At 42.8% G+C, this 19677-nt stretch overlaps 1 protein-coding gene across 5 annotated transcripts in view; it reads left to right on the top strand.

Annotated features, from left to right (window-relative positions):
• The window catches only part of SIPA1 (signal-induced proliferation-associated 1), a 125480-nt gene extending 106487 nt beyond the window's left edge, over window positions 1-18993 (top strand). For 3 of the 5 annotated variants that reach the window (XM_044269435.1, XM_044269432.1, XM_044269433.1), the window contains exons 10-15: window positions 1454-1520; window positions 1718-1829; window positions 14758-14844; window positions 17203-17263; window positions 17362-17428; window positions 18203-18993. In XM_044269435.1, the coding sequence (XP_044125370.1) occupies window positions 1454-1520; window positions 1718-1829; window positions 14758-14844; window positions 17203-17263; window positions 17362-17428; window positions 18203-18352 (544 nt within the window). In that variant the 3' untranslated portion in view covers window positions 18353-18993. The remainder of the gene's footprint in view (window positions 1-1453; window positions 1521-1717; window positions 1830-14757; window positions 14845-17202; window positions 17264-17361; window positions 17429-18202) is intronic. The other 2 variants (XM_044269436.1, XM_044269437.1) reach the window with 2 other exon arrangements.
• Window positions 18994-19677: the final 684 nt, after the last annotated feature.

Here is a 19677-nt window from a genome sequence, read left to right as displayed (position 1 = left end):
AAATCTGCTCCAAAATCTGCAGGAACCTAATGATACACAAAACGCGGATTTCAGTGCGGATTTTTCTGCCATGTCTGAAGGCACTTTTACATCAGAGATATAGTTCAAGAGGATCTCCTGATGGATGTCTATGATGTATGTCAATGTGTAGCCATATAGTGCCAAATGTCACCCAAAGGCTCTCATGATCAAAAGCTATGGGTTCATTTATCAAATTGGTGTAAAGTAGAACTGGCTTAGTTGCCCATAGCAACCAATCAGATTCCACCTTTCATTTTCCAAAGGAGCTGTAAAAAATGAAAGGTGGAATCTGATTGGTTGCTACGGGCAACTAAACCAGTTCTACTTTACCCTAGTTTGATAAATCTCCCCTTATATATACATATACAGTATATCTACGTATTGATATTGCCCAGTATACTTTCTCGTGGGATGCCTCTGCATCGCTTAGCGCAGCCTTAGGCTACTTTCACACTTGCAGCAGGACGGATCCGACAGGCTGTTCACCCTGTCGGATCCGTCCTTCCGCTATTTCGCCGTGCCACCGGACCGCCAATCCGTCCCCATTGACTATAAAGGGGCGGGGGCGGAGCTCTGGCGCAGCACGGCAGTGCACAGCGAAAGGCCGCCGGACTAAAAGTCCTGCATGTCCGACTTTTTAGTCCGGCGGCCTCTCACCGCGAACTGCCGTGCTGCGCCGGAGCTCCGCCCCATACCTATTATAGTCAATGGGGACGGAGTGGCGGTCCGGCGGCACGGCGAAATAGCGGAAGGATGGATCCGACAGGGTGAACAGTCTGTCGGATCCGTCCTGTCGCAAGTGTGAAAGTAGCTTAAAAAAAGTAAACTAATATACGTACCAGCCCCACAGAGACAAAAGGCAAATTGTTTTGGACTCCATCAGGTGAACTGGGCCGATATATGACATATGTGCCAGGAGCTTTCTAGCATCAGCTGTAAGGCCTCATGCACACGACCGTTGTTTGGGTCCGCATCCGAGCCGCCGTTTTGGCGGCTCAAATGCGGACCCATTCACTTTAATGGGGCCGCAAAAGATGCAGACAGCACTCCGTGTGCTGTCCGCTTTGTGGACAAGAATAGGCATTTATATTGCCGGCGCCCATTCCGTACCGCACATTGCGGAAGGCAACACGGACGGCTTCCGTTTTTTGCAGATCCGCGGTTTGCGGACTTCAAAAAACGGCACGGCCGTGTGCATGAGGCCTAAAGGAGTGATACTTGCTGACAAAATGTAGGAAGACTAAGGAAAATGACTGAAATGTCATGTTATGAAAAAGAAATCCGCTCTGTCACAGGATAAAGATCCTTACACCTTGCAGCCTCCACCTGCTGGTGGTTCATTGTCTGCATAGCGCACGTACTGACATCGTGCTCAGATATATTGTGGCAAATGTAGATTTCTTTATAATTTGAGTGTTTTTTTTTTTCTAAGATTCAACAAAGCTGATTTGGCTCCTCCTGATATTATTCCTCAACCAGATCCATCTAAAGATGAAGAGGTGAGAGACATTTTTTTGTCTAGGAACGACGCGTCTATTTCCATAGACGTTCGCTTCTTCGTAATTTATATATTTATGACGATAATGCTGGAAATATTCAGTTTTGCAATGCGGATTTCTATAATAGTCATTCATTACACAAAGTCTCAATGTCATAGTGCTATGTACTGCACACTGAACTGATTATTATTTCCCAGATTATGGATGACACATTTGAGGAGCCTCTGGCAGAAATGACTGATTCAGATGTTCCTGTACATGAAGAGTCCTTCTCTCCTGCGCCCTCTACTCAGGAACAACACAAAAACAGTAAAGTCCATTTATATTACTGCCATTATGTGCATTTATGTAAAAATGTAAAAAAAACAAAAACAAAGTCATGATATACATATATAACAGTTTTTTGTTATTTTAATTGATTCATTTTTATTTATGAAATAGGGACCCGTGCAGATTTATAATATATATTCACATGTATGAGATAGAACATATGTATCTATGAAGTCGCTGAATAGGACTAGACCTTTGACACGTTACCTGGCACACATCCTCATACAGGTCCTTCTAAAAAAATTAGCATATTGTGATAAAGTTCATTATTTTCTGTAATGTACTAATAAACATTAGACTTTCATATATTTTAGATTCATTACACATCAACTGAAGTAGTTCAAGCCTTTTATTGTTTTAATATTGATGATTTTGGCATACAGCTCATGAAAACCCAAATTTCCTATCTCAAAAAATTAGCATATTTCATCCGACCAATAAAAGAAAAGTGTTTTTAATACAAAAAAAGTCAACCTTCAAATAATTATGTTCAGTTCTGCACTCAATACTTGGTCGGGAATCCTTTTGCAGAAATGACTGCTTCAATGCGGCGTGGCATGGAGGCAATCAGCCCGTGGCACTGCTGAGGTGTTATGGAGGCCCAGGAGGCTTCGATAGCGGCCTTAAGCTCATCCAGAATGTTGGGTCTTGCGTCTCTCAACTTTCTCTTCCCAATATCCCACAGATTCTCTATGGGGTTCAGGTCAGGAGAGTTGGCAGGCCAATTGAGCACAGTAATACCATGGTCAGTAAACCATTTACCAGTGGTTTTGGCACTGTGAGCAGGTGCCAGGTCGTGCTGAAAAATGAAATCTTCATCTCCATAAAGCTTTTCAGCAGATGGAAGCATGAAGTGCTCCAAAATCTCCTGATAGCTAGCTGCATTGACCCTGCCCTTGATAATACACAGTGGACCAACACCAGCAGCTGACATGGCACCCCAGACCATCACTGACTGTGGGTACTTGACACTGGACTTCAGGCATTTTGGCATTTCCCTCTCCCCAGTCTTCCTCCAGACTCTGGCACCTTGATTTCCGAGTGACATGCAAAATTTGCTTTCATCCGAAAAAAGTACTTTGGACCACTGAGCAACAGTCCAGTGCTGCTTCTCTGTAGCCCAGGTCAGGCGCTTCTGCCGCTGTTTCTGGTTCAAAAGTGGCTTGACCTGGGGAATGCGGCCCATTTCCTGCACACGCCTGTACACGGTGGCTCTGGATGTTTCTACTCCAGACTCAGTCCACTGCTTCCGCAGGTCCCCCAAGGTCTGGAATCGGTCCTTCTCCAGAATCTTCCTCAGGGTCCGGTCACCTCTTCTCGTTGTGCAGCGTTTTCTGCACAACGAGAAGAGGTGACCGGACCCTGAGGAAGATTGTGGAGAAGGACCGATTCCAGACCTTGGGGGACCTGCGGAAGCAGTGGACTGAGTCTGGAGTAGTGTGCACACTTTTTCCTTCCTACAGACTTCCCACTGAGGTGCCTTGATACAGCACTTTGGGAACAGCCTATTCGTTCAGAAATTTCTTTCTGTGTCTTACCCTCTTGCTTGAGGGTGTCAATGATGGCCTTCTGGACAGCAGTCAGGTCAGCAGTCTTACCCATGATTGCGGTTTTGAGTAATGAACCAGGCTGGGAGTTTTTAAAAGCCTCAGGAATCTTTTGCGGGTGTTTAGAGTTAATTAGTTGATTCAGATGATTAGGTTAATAGCTCGTTTAGAGAACCTTTTCATGATATGCTAATTTTTTGAGATAGGAATTTTGGGTTTTCATGAGCTGTATGCCAAAATCATCAATATTAAAACAATAAAAGGCTTGAACTACTTCAGTTGTGTGTAATGAATCTAAAATATATGAAAGTCTAATGTTTATCAGTACATTACAGAAAATAATGAACTTTATCACAATATGCTAATTTTTTTAGAAGGACCTGTATAACTTTGTTGCTGAGTAAATGCTGTGAGTCTTATGAACAGTGGATGGCGCCACTTCAGTTGTAGATGACATATTATACGACCGTGGAGAGACAGGGTCTTCTGTGTTGCTATGGAATGTGAGAAGAATTTTTAGGTATATTAGACAGTTTTATGATTCACATTAATTTTAGAAATGATTGCACAAATTAAAAACATAAAAACATAAAAACGTTCTGAAAACAAAGATACAAATAAAAATATTGAAATTTTCAGGTACTGCAGCACAGGATTAGCTGTAAAGAAGCATGCTACAGGCAGCCAGGAAATCCTTGACACATTTTTTGTTCTTCAGGGAATATTTGTACTTTCTGATTTTGGGCTCTAATGTTTCTTAATACGTCTTAATATTTCATAAGGGTTATATCGAAGGGGCACTCCACTAGTCACAAGAATGGGGACCTAGTGTTCCCCCGTTGAAAGAAGCAACAGTCTGGCATGCACGTGGCCCCTCCATTCATCTCTATGGGGACGACCAGAGATAGCCAAGTAGAAACGCCATTGAGTTGAATCGAGCATGCATGTGTGACTGCCACTCCATTCAAACAGAGTGCCCTTTCTTGTGATTGGCGTGGACCCAGTGGTCGGAACCATGTAAATATGGGCTAAGGGGGTCATTTATTAAGACCAGTTATTTGATGCCGGTCTTAATACCCCTGCGCTAGAGGTGAATGCGCCAACGTTTTGTAGAGGCACAGGCCTCTACATTAATTTGGCGCTTGGTGCTGCCGCTCCTTTGCTGGCATAGTTTAAGACCATTTTGAACACCATAAACTGGCATGGAAAATGATGAATGAGACAGGCCGAGTGCAATTATGTAATTTGTATCTTCATGCTCACTTTGCTCCCATAAAGCAGCAGAATAATACATTGGGAAGATTCCTTTTTTGAGTCCTCTCCATTATGTGTGTGAGCACGAGAGTCCTCTCAATGCTTTTTACTGCTGGTTTGTCAGAGTACAACGTCGGAATCTAAGTGAGCATGAGGATAAAAATTACATTACCGGACTTAGTGTCACACTATATACCTCTTACTCTAGTTTGGGGGGTTTTTCAGAGCTGACAGATTCCCTTTAATGTGCAGAGCACCATACAACAGCATACGATGGGCTATTCTTCCATAGTATGGAGATGCTGGGTCTCCTATGGCCTCTGTACAGCTTGTAAAGGATCGCTCTCAGGGGGTCGCAATCACAGACCTTGTCGCAGACCACAGGATTTAATGTCCAAACTGGTGCTTTATTTTGGTACTTCAGCACCCACACAAACACAAATAAACACCTGCCCGTCAGGGCTCTAACTAATAAACAGTAGTTTTCCCTGACTCACCTCTGAGCACAGGGTCTCAGGCTCCAAGCCTTAGCAGGTCTGCTTATCAGACACAAGTTCATACAGGGAAGAGATCTGGCTACACAGCCTCGTGGTCCCTCAGCCCTTGTGGCCAAGACCACCCAGAGCCTCCCTAGGCCTCTGTTTCCAAGTCCTTCTCTCCCACGACTGACACACAGAGTGTGGGTTTTATTCCTCTTTGATTACAGCAGGCTTCACCTGCGATGACCTCAGGCTAGGGGAAAACCTGCTGTGGAATGGGGGGGGGGGGGGGGGTGGACTGGGAAGTCCCACTACCAAACCAACCTTCCCAGTCCAAATAAAATCCAGCCTTGTACTCCAACAAAACAAATAGCTCCAGCAACTATGTTTGCTGAAGCCAGCGCCATCCTCCTGGATTTTATTTATCTCACCCAGTTGAGGAACCTGGGTGAGATATACACCCCTTCCAAGACTTTTACTGTACACATTGCCACAAGCCTCTTATATGGGGATTTGCAATGTGCATGATGCCTATAGGTGTTTTTCTGAAATATGCTTGCAATAAATATCAATGTGTATCAGAATGTAGACATTTGTTATATAATTAATGTTTTGATTTTAAATTCTATAGCAGAAAATCTGGCTCTCTAGGAAACTCAATATATCTATATCTAGACAATAAAGGCTATGGACACTTACATTACATATCCCTGGGCTTAGTTCTAAGGCTACTTTCAAACTCGCGTTTGGTACGGATCCGTCATGGATCTGCACAGACGCATCCGCACCGATATTACAACCGCATGCATTCGTTCAAAACGGATCAGTTTGTGTTATCTTTAACATTGCCAAAACAGATCCGTCTTGAACACCATTGAAAGTCAATGGGGGTTGGATCCATTTTCTTTTGTGTCAGTGAAAACAGATCCATCCCCATTGACTTACATTGTGTGTCAGGACAGATCCGTTTGCCTCCGCATCGTCAGGTGGACACCAAAACGCTGCAAGCAGCGTTTTGGTGTCCGCCTCCAGAGTGGAATGGAGGCAAACTGATGCATTCTGAATGGATCCTTATCCATCTTATCCATTCAGAATGCATTAGGGCAAAACTGATCCGTTTTGGACTGCTTGTGAGAGCCCTAAACGGATCTCACAAACGGAAACCAAAACGCCAGTGTGAAAGTAGCCTAACTTTAGTTTACAATTCTGTATTTCTATCTGTATTTTTGGACTGATTAGGAATATCGTAGGTAGCCCATATTTTGGTCCACTTATAATAATTTATAATAATCAATTATTTATGAATGTACGATGTCATTTTTACTCCATATTTGTATACCCCATAACATGCATTAGCTAGAAATACACGGTCGATTGACATTATTATGACCATCAGCTAATATCCAGAATAAATGCCATGTGCAGCATGGACAGCAGCTAGACAGGCTGGGAGTGACTCCATAAAGTCCTGGTAGGTTGTCACAGGTATCTGGAGCTATGCTGACTGCAATGCATCCCACAGGGTGTGTGGGGGAGGATCCATAGAACTAACAGAACAATTGAGGTGGTCCCACAGATGCTCAATTGGGTTCAGGTTTGGGGAGTTAGAGGGCCATGGTGGTACTTTGTCTATCATTTGCCCCAATGAAGACAATCAGCTTGTATGGGTGTATGTGATCTGCAAGGATGGATTCTTACTGAAATCCATTGACAGTGCCTTCCACATAGATGAGTGGACCCAGAGAATGCCGCTGCCACCACCAGCTTGTGTTCTTCCAGCAATTCTTACAGGGTGTTTGTTCTCTGATGTTTCTCCCTGACACGCCAACATCCATCCATTCTATGAAGCAGAAAACATGACGGATCTGCAATCCTTTACCAATCAGTGGAGATCCAATGCTGCTACTGCTATGAAAATTGAAGACTTTTCTTTTTCTAGAAGCAACTTCATTAGCAGAGCTGCAATGATTGTGTCTGCTTCTGAGCTCCATATGCAGAAGGGTTCGCTGAACACTTGTTTTAGACATGTCTTGTAGGCCCCTGATCCATTGGCAGTGAGCTATTTCACTTAGCATGTCTATCTGCCCTCATGCACCTTTGTAGCCGATTTTGACCTCTTACATCAAAGACATGTGTTGCTCCGCAGTTTCCACACTGCTTATTCATTATGCTGCCTGGGCCAGATAGGGAATAGTGAGCTAGTGGTAGGGGAAAGTTCAAAAAGTTACAATGGAGTCTTCGACTAGGTCCCTCTTGCCTTTCATGCCATTCTTCATATACCGGTGACCCTGGTTCTAATCAGCATACCACCACACATGGTTCCAATTTTTCTCCTTTTTAAGTCCAATTGTGAAAAAAAACTGATTCCCTGGAAGAATTGGTGCTAGTGTAATGGCTGCATTGGCCTCAAATCACACATAATGTGGTCAATTCCAGGTGTCTTCAATGTTCAATAAACCAAGTTTGATCCTCTGTTTTCTCCTCCATATGTTCCATCAGTAGCACCAATGGCAGCTGAGTGGCTCAACCAAACAAGAGTTGGTAGGGCATATAGCCTGTGGCTTAATGTGCAGTATAGTTTTATGCATATATCACTATATCAAAGTGTTCATGCCACAGTTGTTGGTACTCCTCTCCCAGTGTGTGCAACTTTCCCAGCAGGTTCTGATCGAGCTGTTTGCATTCTCCATTTCTCCATTGATCATAGGGGGTAATTCACAATTTACTAAATATTATGAAACTGGCATAACTTCTTCACTAATTTAGCTTCTAAGTTTGGGCCTTGGTCTGTCAGTATTCATTTGGGGAATCCATATGTTTTGATTCAAATGTGTCTATGAGGCCGGGAAGGTGGTGGTGGTGGCTGACTGAACTTAGAGAAGTAATCCACACACTAATGCATATTTATGCCCATTTGAGTATGTGGTGTTGGGAACAAGGTGCCTAAGGGGGACATTATTAGCCTATACACAGTAAATTTAGAAATGGACCATGCAAAATATATGGTGAAAAAAAGCTGTTCCATCTACAATCCCTTCAAAAGACCTGGGGCACTGCCTCCGTCTGAGGAGAAAAAGTTCTCCAGAGGTGGCAAGGCTTCTTCACCATAAGAGGATGTGATCACAGCAGAAACAGTTGACATAAAAAAAAAAAAAGGCTCAGACGAGTATTAGATTTATGTAACATTAACACTTACATAAAAGTGTAGAAGTCTGGTTCCTTTGCTTTCAATCACACCTGTATCCATCTCCTGGTTGATCTTGATTGACATGTGTCTTTTTTAAACCATACCATGCTGTTTCAAGCATTGTCATTAAATCTGTGGTGAGCAGTTCCAGTGGTCCATTGGTCACATTAGTCAATGGGTCAGTCAAGTGTGTTGGTGTTGACAGTGGCATAGCAATAAATGACTGGGTCACACAGAATTTTTTTTAATTGGGGCCCCCCTCCCCCAGTAATTTTTTCGCAACCCCTTTCTTTCATGCCGTCCCCGTTCCTGTTGCTAGTAAAGATCGCTCTCTCAGACCAGGCCCGGCAGCTGTTCCATCCATTTCTTACACCGTCTATACTGTCACTGTATATCATTTCATTGTGTAATACTGTTGAGGGGGCCATGACTAAATCTTTTAGTCCTCCTCCACCTGGATGGACCCCTTCTGGGTCAGGGCCTCAAAGCTGCCCCTTCCCCTGCTTCCCCTATAGCTACACCCCTGGGTGTTGATCATTTGATGTATCTGTCACTAATGTACAGTATATACTGTTCTGCCCCTGTGATTGAGCAGAATAATGGAATTGACAACATATACGGGGAAAAAAACATCTACGTAGATGCCAAGTCGTAATTAGATGCTACCATGTGCAAATTAACAGAATAATTTTATTAGGTAAAATACACAGAGCCTAAAGGAGGCCCAGAGGAAGTATGACATTACATGTAACGGCTGTAAGCCAAGGATCTTTTTGTCCTCCCTTGTTTATCTGTAATTTGGCATGGATTGCATAAAGTTGAAAACAGTGCCGCTTTATGTATTCTATGGAAGATAAATGATTGGAATTGATTTTGTAAGCGAGCACCACAGAAAGGCTGGGTGACTGTCCAAGCAATTGTGGCTTGCTATTAAAGGGGTTGTCCAAGTTATTTTTTTGTTCTTTATATATTTCTAACTAATCAAATGTAACAGCTTTGCCATGCACTTATGCATCTGTAGTTGCTCTTTTCTCAGATTTCATTGAGGGTCACATGACCTGTGATGTCAGCTTCTCTCCCTGCTCTGATAACCATTCGTGAACAAACCTGAGAGAGCTGTACGCAGTCACTGTGCTGGCCACGCCCCCTGCTCTGCCGTCTGCTGCTTATTGCTTTCTCCCTGGATTCTTAACCCCTTCAGCAGCACAGACTCAGGCCTGAATGCTTTACTGAGTAGCTGCAGGCAGTGAGGAGACAAATGCTGGGCACAGGAGCTGACAGAGGAGTTCTGCAGAGCATTGCACAACCGGTAGGGGGAAGATCCTGTGTGTATCAGCAGTGTCATTGTACAGCTGGGACCTGTAGTCCTACAGATAAAAAATGCTGCTGAGTCTCCCAGCAGGCAGACATGTCACTCAGGGCAGACTTATTCACTCCCTTTGCAGAGCAGGCGGAGGGGCAGAGATTGTTGTTACTGCAGGTAAACAAAGGGCCAGAAGAGAACCAGGGAAATTAGGAAAAATAATTTGTTTTACCTAAAACTTGCTTAGCTCAGTTATGTATAGCTGCCCATCAGATTTACAGTGCTATATTTATTTTTTTCATAACTCGGACAACCCCTTTAAGGGTAATGCTGTTGCAGAGGAGTGGACTGGTACAGTGTTGGTTCTATGAAGGTGCAGAGCCTAAGCTGACGAGCTCAGTGAGATCGTAAAAACTCAAATCCGATGGTATATTCTAACCCCCAGGCGTTCCCATGGTGACGGGGACGCTTGCCTGGGGGTTAGAATATACAGGGCCACGCCGCTCACAGCAGTATATTTATAAACTAATCAGTAACTACTTTAACTTTAATCATTGCTCATTGCTGAGCTCTTTACTTGGATTATTCGGATATCTTACTTTGTCTTAGCTCCGGTAATAGCAGGCAGTGCGGGGGGCGGCGCTCACTCACTGACCGACGTCACGCGCCTGCTCCTCCCACTAGGCGGCGTCAGTGAGTGAGCGCCGCCTGCACTGCCTGCTGTTACCGGAGCTAAGACAAAGTAAGATATCCAAATAATCCAAGTAAAGAGCTCAGCAATAAGCAATGATTAAAGTTAAAGTAGTTACTGATTAGTTTATAAATATACTGCTGTGAGCGTCGGGGAGGGGGATCTGTGGATGGCACTGTAGGGGGATCTGTGGATGGCAGTGCCATCCACAGATCCCCCTACAGTGTCATCCACAGATATCCCCCCTAAACAGTGCCATCCACAGATCCCCCTCCCCTAAACAGTGCTATCCACAGATCCCCCCTCCCCTAAACAGTGCCATCCACAGATCTCCCCCCTAGACAGTGCCATCAACAGATCCCCCCTAGACAGTGCCATCCACAGATCCCCCCTAAACAGTGCCATCCACAGATCCCCCCTCCCCTAAACAGTGCCATCATGGCACTGTTTAGGGGAGGGGGGATCTGTGGATGGCACTGTTTAGGGGAGGAGGGATCTGTGGATGGCACTGTTTAGAGGGGAGATCTGTGGATGGCACTGTTTAGGGGAGGGGGGATCTGTGGATGGCACTGTTTAGGGGGGATCTGTGGATGGCACTGTTTAGGGGGGATCTGTGGATGGCACTGTTTAGGGGGGATCTGTGGATGGCACTGTTTAGGGGGGAGATCTGTGGATGGCACTGTTTAGGGGAGGAGGGATCTGTGGATGGCACTGTTTAGGGGGGAGATCTGTGGATGGCACTGTTTAGGGGAGGGGGGATCTGTGGATGGCACTGTTTAGGGGGGGGATCTGTGGATGGCACTGTTTAGGGGGGAGATCTGTGGATGGCACTGTTTAGGGGGCGATCTGTGGATGGCACTGTTTAGGGGGGAGATCTGTGGATGGCACTGTTTAGGGGAGGGGGGATCTTTGGATGGCACTGTTTAGGGGGGATCTGTGTATGGAACTGTTTAGGGGGGAGATCTGTGGATGGCACTGTTTAGGGGAGGGGGATCTGTGGATGGCACTGTTTAGGGGAGGGGGATCTGTGGATGGCACTGTTTAGGGGGGAGATCTGTGGATGGCACTGTTTAGGGGAGGGGGGATCTGTGGATAGCACTGTTTAGGGGGGATCTGTGGATGGCACTGTTTAGGGGGGAGATCTGTGGATGGCACTGTTTAGGGGAGGGGGATCTGTGGATGGCACTGTTCAAATGTCATGCACATTAAATGCAACAGCAGTATTTGCACTGTAAACCTCCTTTTTTATTTATATAAAGTGTGGGTGAACTTAAACTGTATGGCTATACTGTGGTTCCTGTAGCTTTGCGTGCGTAAGGTGTGGAGGGGGGGGCCTCCATGTCTATTTTGCTTGGGGCCCCCAAATTCCTTCAAATGGCCCTGGGTAGGCTGGCACCTCTACATACCTCTAGCGAATCCACCGCCAGCTATAGGGGGTTATTAAGATTGGTGTATAAAACGCTGGTCTTAATAAATGACCCCCTATAATTTCTTCCACCATGTTTCATCTAAAATGTTTATGAAGAGATCTACTGGTGTTATTGGTGTGTGATATAATATGCTGCAGGAGACATAATTCATTAAAGGTGTTGTCCCATCATTTATCAGCATATAGGGCAAATATCTGATTGTGGGAGTCTGACCACCTTCAAATCTATGGGACTTGTCGCAGTACCATAGATATTGGTACAGCACCAGTCCCGTAGAGTTGAATGAACCAAAAGTCCACATGTATGACCACCATTCCATTAACTCAGGAGACTCTGGTGCCTCATTTTTGCTATCATTCGGGGTTCCAGCAGTCAGGCCCACACTAGCGCATATCTCAATCTTCTTAGGCCTGTTCATAGTCTTGTGGAATATGCTGCATACTTTTGGCTGGTAAATTCAAGTCAGGAATAGTGAGTGATATGTGGTAGACTAACAGAGAGGATTGGTTGATGGATGGTTTCTCAAGAATGAAGATGCCAGTGGTTAGCGTTAGTTTGAAGATATGAGTTAGGGTATAAGTATAGTAGTAAATTAAAGGGGTCATCCACAGATCCCCCCATAACAGTGCCATCCACAGATCCCCCACCTCAAAACAATGCCATCCACAGATCCCCCACCCCATAGCAGTACCATCCACAGATGCCCCACAACAGTGCCATCCACAGATCCCCCATAAACAGTGCCATCCACAGATCCCCCATAAACAGTGCCATCCACAGATCCCCCATAACAGTGCCATCCACAGATCCCCCATAACAGTGCCATCCACAGATCCCCCATAACAGTGCCATCCACAGATCCCCCACATGACAGTGCGTCATCCACAGATCCCTCATAATAGTGTCATGCACAGACAACCATTAATTCAAAAACCACCAAAAGCACACCTTTTTGTTAAAAATATTTTTTTCTTTTTTTCCTCCTTAAAAACCGTCTTATAGGGCGAAAAATACGGTAGTATATTCCCTAGTGTTCTGATATGTGAGGTACATGGTATAATATATGCAGTGTGTACAGGTATATAATATATTCCCTAGTGTTCTAATATGTGAGGTACAGAGTATAATATATGCAGTGTGTACATGTATATAGTATATACAGCAGTGTACTGATATGTGACGTACAGGGTATAATATATGCAGTGTGTACAGGTATATAGTATATACAGCAGTGTACTGATATGTGACGTACAGGGTATAATATATGCAGTGTGTACAGGTATATAGTATATACAGTAGTGTACTGATATGTGAGGTACAGGGTATAATATATGCAGTGTGTACAGGTATATAATATATACAGTAGTTTATTATGTGAGGTACGAGGTATAATGGATGCAGTGTGTACAGATAGATTGTGTATATACAGCCTGTACTGATATGTGAAGTACGAGGTATAATAGATGCAGTGTATACAGGTATATAGTAAATACAGCAGTGTATTGACAGCTCGTACCTCACATATCAGTATACTGCTGTATATACTATATATTGGTACACACTGCATCTATTATACCTCACATATCAGTACACTGCTGTATATACTATATATCTGTACACACTGCATCTATTATACCTCGTACCTCACATATCAGTGCACTGCGGTATATACTATATATATGTACATATTGCATCTATAATACTGTGTAATATATGCGATGTGTGTTACTGTATATATATATACACAGAGCAGTGTATTGATGTGAGACATAGACGGTATAATACTGTAGATGCAGTGTTTTCAGATATATGTGGTCAGTTATACATTATGGTCACTGTCTGAAGTATTATACATAAGTGAGGAATGAGTAAAAACAGGGTATGGGGGGGTAAATGACAAGAAGTGGAGGACCTCCTCTTACCACTCCATTCTAGTCTGTATGGATCAATGCTTGTGAACTTCTAATACTTGCTGTTAGGGGTTGAAGGACCTGTGATGATGTCATCACAGGTCCTGGCAGATGTACCTTTCAAACCTAGGAACTACACCATTTTTGGTGCAGTTCCTTTGCTAGATTCTGCAGGACCTGTGATGTTGAAGATGGTGTCATTACAGGTCCTGGCAGATGCACTGTTCTAACCTGGGAACTACACTTTACACTGTGCAGTTCCCTTACAGGACCTGTGATGACATCATCAAAGGTCCATTAGCTTTAGAAAGATAGAAGACAGGAGCAATTAGGGGGGTGCTCTCCTCCACTTCGGGCCCCTCTTTCTCACTGGCCCCATAGCAGCTGCGTGGACTGCCTATATGGTAGGTATGCCACTGATCGGTGGTGTGCTGTGACATGTAAAGTAGGGTGAAAAGCTTTTATCAGTAATGGCAGTTAACCAGGTTACACAGAAAGTGGACTGAGCGGTTGAGAGGTAGTTGGTGCTGTAGGTTAAAGCTTTTGTGTTATCTCAGCTGAGAAAAGACTTGTGCAAGAGGCAGTAGGAGGCAGAGTAAATACAAACAGGAACTCAACGTTCTCAATGCAAGTCAAATTGATCCATGAAGATCTGATAAGCTAGGTTCACACCTGTAGCGCAGGTTCAGCCTTTATCACAGATTCTGGTAAAAATGACCAATACTGCAACATTAGGCAGTATTTTGTCCGGGATAATGCTGGAATCCATACTGGAAATCCGACAGACCCCATTACACCAATGGGATCGGCAAGGCACCAGTAGTGTCTGACCTATTCCGGATTCAGCAATTCCATTTTTCTGTTCCTATACTGGAACAAAAAAATTGAATTTCATCACCAATGTGAGAACCTAACTTAGCCTTATGTGAACCCAGATTTACAAAAAGAAAAAGCTGCTATGCAGATCATATAGGGTCAACTGCTATGATGGGATCCAGTTCTGTTTTTGGCAAGAAATATAAGAACAAAAAAATGCACACACAAAATGGTTTTAATAACATTTTCTAATAGTAAAATGCTGTACATTTGTAATGCTCTTTCACCAGCTCCACAGTCGCTTGAAGATGAATGGCAGAGTATATCTGACCTCACTTTGGCCTGTAATAGCATACTGGAGGCCATGTCTAAAGAAGGTACGTTGCCATTTAAAATGAATACACAGCCCTTAAAAGTTTTTGAGACTTAGCAGTAGTACAAAGGATTACACACATATGGGGTCATTTATCAAACTGCTGTAAAGTAGAACTGGCTTAGTTGCCCATAGCAACCAATCGGATCCCACCTTTTATTCTCCAAAGGAGCTGTCAAAAATGAAAGGTGAAATATAAGTGGTTGCTATCGGCAACACGGTTGCCAACCGTCCACAAATTTCTGGACAGTTTGTTCTGTATGCATGAAAGAAAATTGATGTGTCTGTGATTTTTTTTTTGAGGCTGGTGGTACTTGACTAGATTATTTTTGTGGTAGTTATTATCATTTTACAGCTTGCAGTAAATGCTGGTAATGAGTTATCATCAGTAAATTAAACTATAGACTAGTATTACAAGTTTATAGTCTGTCTGTGATTTTGGGATATGTTGTCCAGAAAAAAGATAAATTCTGGTTGGCATCCCTGATCAGCAATGAAGCCAGTTCAACTTTACAACAGTTTGATAAATAAATGACCCCAATTGTACTTAGAGGTCCTTACATGTACCTTACATAAAGGTAAGCAATGAGTGTACAATCAAAAAGAGCTTCTGTTAGCCCCTGAGATGTTACTGAATTGCAACAGATTTCAGATATATCCAGTGGGGGAGATTTATCAAAACTGATGCAAAGGAATGGTGGCTTAGTTGCCCATAGCAACCAATCAGATTGATCCTTTCATTATCCAAAGGAGCTCTGAACAATGAAAGGTGTAATCTGATTGGTTACTATGGGCAACTAAGCAAATTTTCCTTTACACCAATTTTGATAAATTGCCCCCAGTAGTGTTTTTATTGTGCCTGACAAACGAGAAAACTAGAATGGGGCCTGACTCCTCCTTTACCTCGCTCATCAACAGTACAGTTTACAATCTGTTCTGTCTCTCTCTTCGTTGATCTCACAGCATGCTGTTTTCCATTATTCACTGCGTCTTCCATTTTTCAATCTCCACCTACAGCATTCCAACCAGATTTGCAAGTTTTATTAACACTCTAATCACTGACTATGCCTCACCTCCTTTAACAGTGAAGGTTGGCCCTTTAGCTGCTGGGTCCCATAACAACTGCTATGCCTGCTACCCTAATAGCTATGCCCTTAGTATCTGAATTCCTTCATGTGAATTTACCAGAAATCAGTATAGTAGTAGTCTAATAGGTACAGTCTTCCATGGTGAGACAATGCACACTACTGTGATAAAGTATCCAGCCCTTCCACATGACCCTGTTCTTGTATATTTATCACACTAATTGTTTCCTTCCTGACCGATGACAAAAATGTACATCCTGGAGTGTTGCTAGTTCCCGCTCTGTGACGTACGTTTTCTCCATGAGGATTTTGCTGGTGCTGTGAGTGCACCTGCAAAATCAGTGACAGGAATCATTTTTATCATATTAATATTTTTTAATAGGCATCTTTTTAGCTAATATATTTTTATGACTTTTTTTTAACCATTTATTAGTCCCACAAGGAGACTATAATAGATGATCTTTTAATTTTATTGCTATAATACATTGCATTATTCCTGTAGTGCAATGTATTTTAATGTCAGTGCTATGCTGACATTCACCAGCAGGCTGCGGCAGAGAGTAAATTCTGGAGGCAGGCCTGGGACCTTCACTGGGTCCCAGACTGCCCTGATATTGGCACTCTCCGATCTCATTTGTGGGGTGCCGATGGGAGACAGAGGGAGTCTGGTCTCTCTGTAACCACTTACATGCTGCAGGCAGATTGTAAAAATATTAATTAAAACAGTTCTGCCCAAAAGTGCTCCACGTCTTCGATATTGATGTTAAACACTGGTCGAAAACGTCAACTTATGTTGCAGTTACTGCTGCTGAAGGTGGCACGTACAGTTAGTAAAAGAGTTGTCTCCTGGAGAATATTGTGAACAATTTTGGATTTGGGGCTGAATTTAACTATAAACAATGGCCCAGATTTATTAATGTGTCTATGCCAAGAATCTGTAAAAAGTGGCGCTACATAAAAAGCAGACATTTTTTAGTGTGACAAATATGTAATAATGGGGGACATCTTGAAGAGGAGGTATAAAAACTTCTTTACATCACTAAGTAAGTCCTCACAAGGTTTCCAAAGTCCAAATATGAAGTACAGGTAGCTTAAATAATGTGGCTGAGCTAATCATCACACTGTTACTCCATAGAGTATTGTATGTGTGCATATGTCCGCACCGGTGTGATGTTACGTAATAAAATACAGCCAGCAGTGCTACATTTCACTACTTATTGTGTGAGCATGTAACCACGAGATTATTACTTGTTCTTAAACTTTGTGTGTTCTTACAGAACAGGTACAAGCTTTTAAAAATGATATGGGAGCTCAAAGCTCTCTCCCAGCAGCATCAGGGTAAGCGGCAAACACCTTAATTGTCAGGTCCATGCATTTCACACACTTAGATGTGAATGTGACAATTGCCATACTAAAAAATGTCATCTGAATCCTAGAAATCTTAATGACAAAGTTACAGAGCTGGAAATGAAGCTGAAGAAACTCCAGGAAGACCTTAGAAGGGTAAGGAAAAGGCCAATTATTATTAAAAATCCTTTCCTGACATAGTAGTTGGCTGTTGGAACCCCCTTGCAATCAGTTTTTATTTTATCAAGGCAATAGTATAATACGTGACTTTGCTGGCCTCAGTTGCTTTCTGCTTTATCTGTCCAAGGTGAGGGAGTTTGTTCTCATATGCTTTATGCTCAGTCATATTTCAGTCACATTTCTTCAATATTATTTTGGTTTTAAATCTGACAGCAAATGTGGCACACTCCATGCAATAAAAAGTGAAGAAAGGACACACTGTGTGTGATATGTAAAGATTTGGGTATGTTCACACGTCAGTTTTCAAGTGCTTTGGCCACTGTCGTAATGTATTACAGTTACTGTATGGAATAATATGGAGTTCCTGTGACTCCATATTGTGGAGCCTTAGTGACTGTGTGTGGCGCTATATGATGCCTTAATTTCTAATTCTTCTAGTGGAGAATGCTCAGCAGTCTAACGCCCACATTTAGATCCAATAAAAACCACTTGTACAAACCTCTAGTGTTGTGCTGCAACATGGTTTACCATGGTCACTGGTCCACATTCCAGTTATGTTCTAACAGGTGTGCCTGCCACTGGCTGGGAGTTTGAAATGCCACCAGCATCAGCATGACAATGGAAGAATTTTGCTAATATAACTGGATATGTAGTTTGAAAATCTTTACAGTTTTCACACATGTTAGACCCTCAAGAAGATATTTAAAAAATCATTATATTCTAATGTCATCTTAACTAATTTTTGCATAGGAACAAGAGGGAAGAGCACAACTGCAGGCTGAGGTTCTGAGCCTGAAAAGGACCCAAGAAGAAGCTTTCACTGGAACTTTGCCCCGAGAAAATGGTGCCAAAATACTCAGAGGTGGAGCCAGCAACTGTGAAGGAACAACTAATGACTAAATTAGAAAGCAATCATTAAGAACTTTGTAAAGAAAGTTTGGGATCAGGGAATCATTTCATGAAAAGTCAATGAATTGATCAAGCAGAAAGACAATGCAAGGTAATACCTGCCTGGCAGCAAGATTGATCTTATAGAGGTATATGGAAGTATAGGGAAACATGGTTATACAAATATTTAAGAGAATAGGGCCCAATACTGACCTCCGTGGTACTGGATCCAAAGTGTAAAATGAGTCAAACACTGAATTATTTAGGTGTTCAGGTATGATCATTTCAGAAAACCACTAAAACATATTTCAGGGGATTGAACAAATGTGTTTGAAGGAAATAAAAACCTCACAGATCAGACAAACAATTAGAGGGAGTCAAATCCTTTCCATAGTGGCCAGAGATTCTGGACCCACTGTCATTTCAGGTATGGCTTACAAATACTGTGAATGGTGATGAGATAATGCAGTGCAGGAGGGTTATTCGCAATGAGAACCTGTAATAGGATGTATACTGCAAGAACATTGTGAAGGAAGGATGTCCTCTTTTGAATGTCTTTGTAAATAGAGTATTAATGTCTTCCAGTAATTATCTTTAAAGTTCCTGTTATAATGAATGTATATTTGGGACAATAAACGGTAATATTATCAGAATTTTTGCATCTGAGCGATTTACTGCAACCTTAAATGGCCCACAAAAAGTATACAACTGTGTTTGAATCTCCCACTTGGAATGGATATTAGATACATATGGAATAGAGATGAACGATTCAGTTTGTAACAAACAAGGGTTATTTTAAACTTTGCAAAAATTCGCCCACAAGATGAACCCGAAGCTTTTTAGGTTTGCTTCGGAAAAATCCATTAAAATGCTGCACAGTGCCATTTTACTGCACATGTCAGCCAGAAAAAGCACAAGAGAGGAAGAAGAAGGATGCTTACGTGACCTTAAGAGGATGTGGGTGGGTAGGGCTTGACCTGATTGGCTCACAGGCTGAAAGACAACCTGGATGGTGGTACATATAGCTGTGCGTGCTCCTCCTCTCATCGGTTGCTGGATGCACACAGCGATGACTAGGAGCAGAACACTATATGTTCAGGGTCTGCATTCCTGAATATAAATACCCAACGGCACAGGTAGGTTTAAAGTAGGACCTGCCATTTTATCATATAAGTCCATATATAATGCTTGCATCTATTGTGTTAGTGCATTGTTATCTGTTTTCTGTGATTTTTGAGACAACCTGGATGAGACAATCAGTGAAGCAGTAGGCATCAAGCTGTCCTTGCAGAATGACTAGAACATCATTCTGTGTTGGGCTGTGAAACAAGATTGAT

The sequence above is a fragment of the Bufo gargarizans genome, chromosome 10 (assembly GCF_014858855.1).
Source record: "Bufo gargarizans isolate SCDJY-AF-19 chromosome 10, ASM1485885v1, whole genome shotgun sequence".
NCBI lineage: Eukaryota > Metazoa > Chordata > Amphibia > Anura > Bufonidae > Bufo > Bufo gargarizans.
The sequence above is the reverse complement of the archived record's forward strand: the minus strand, read 5'-3'. Positions and strand labels throughout refer to the sequence as shown.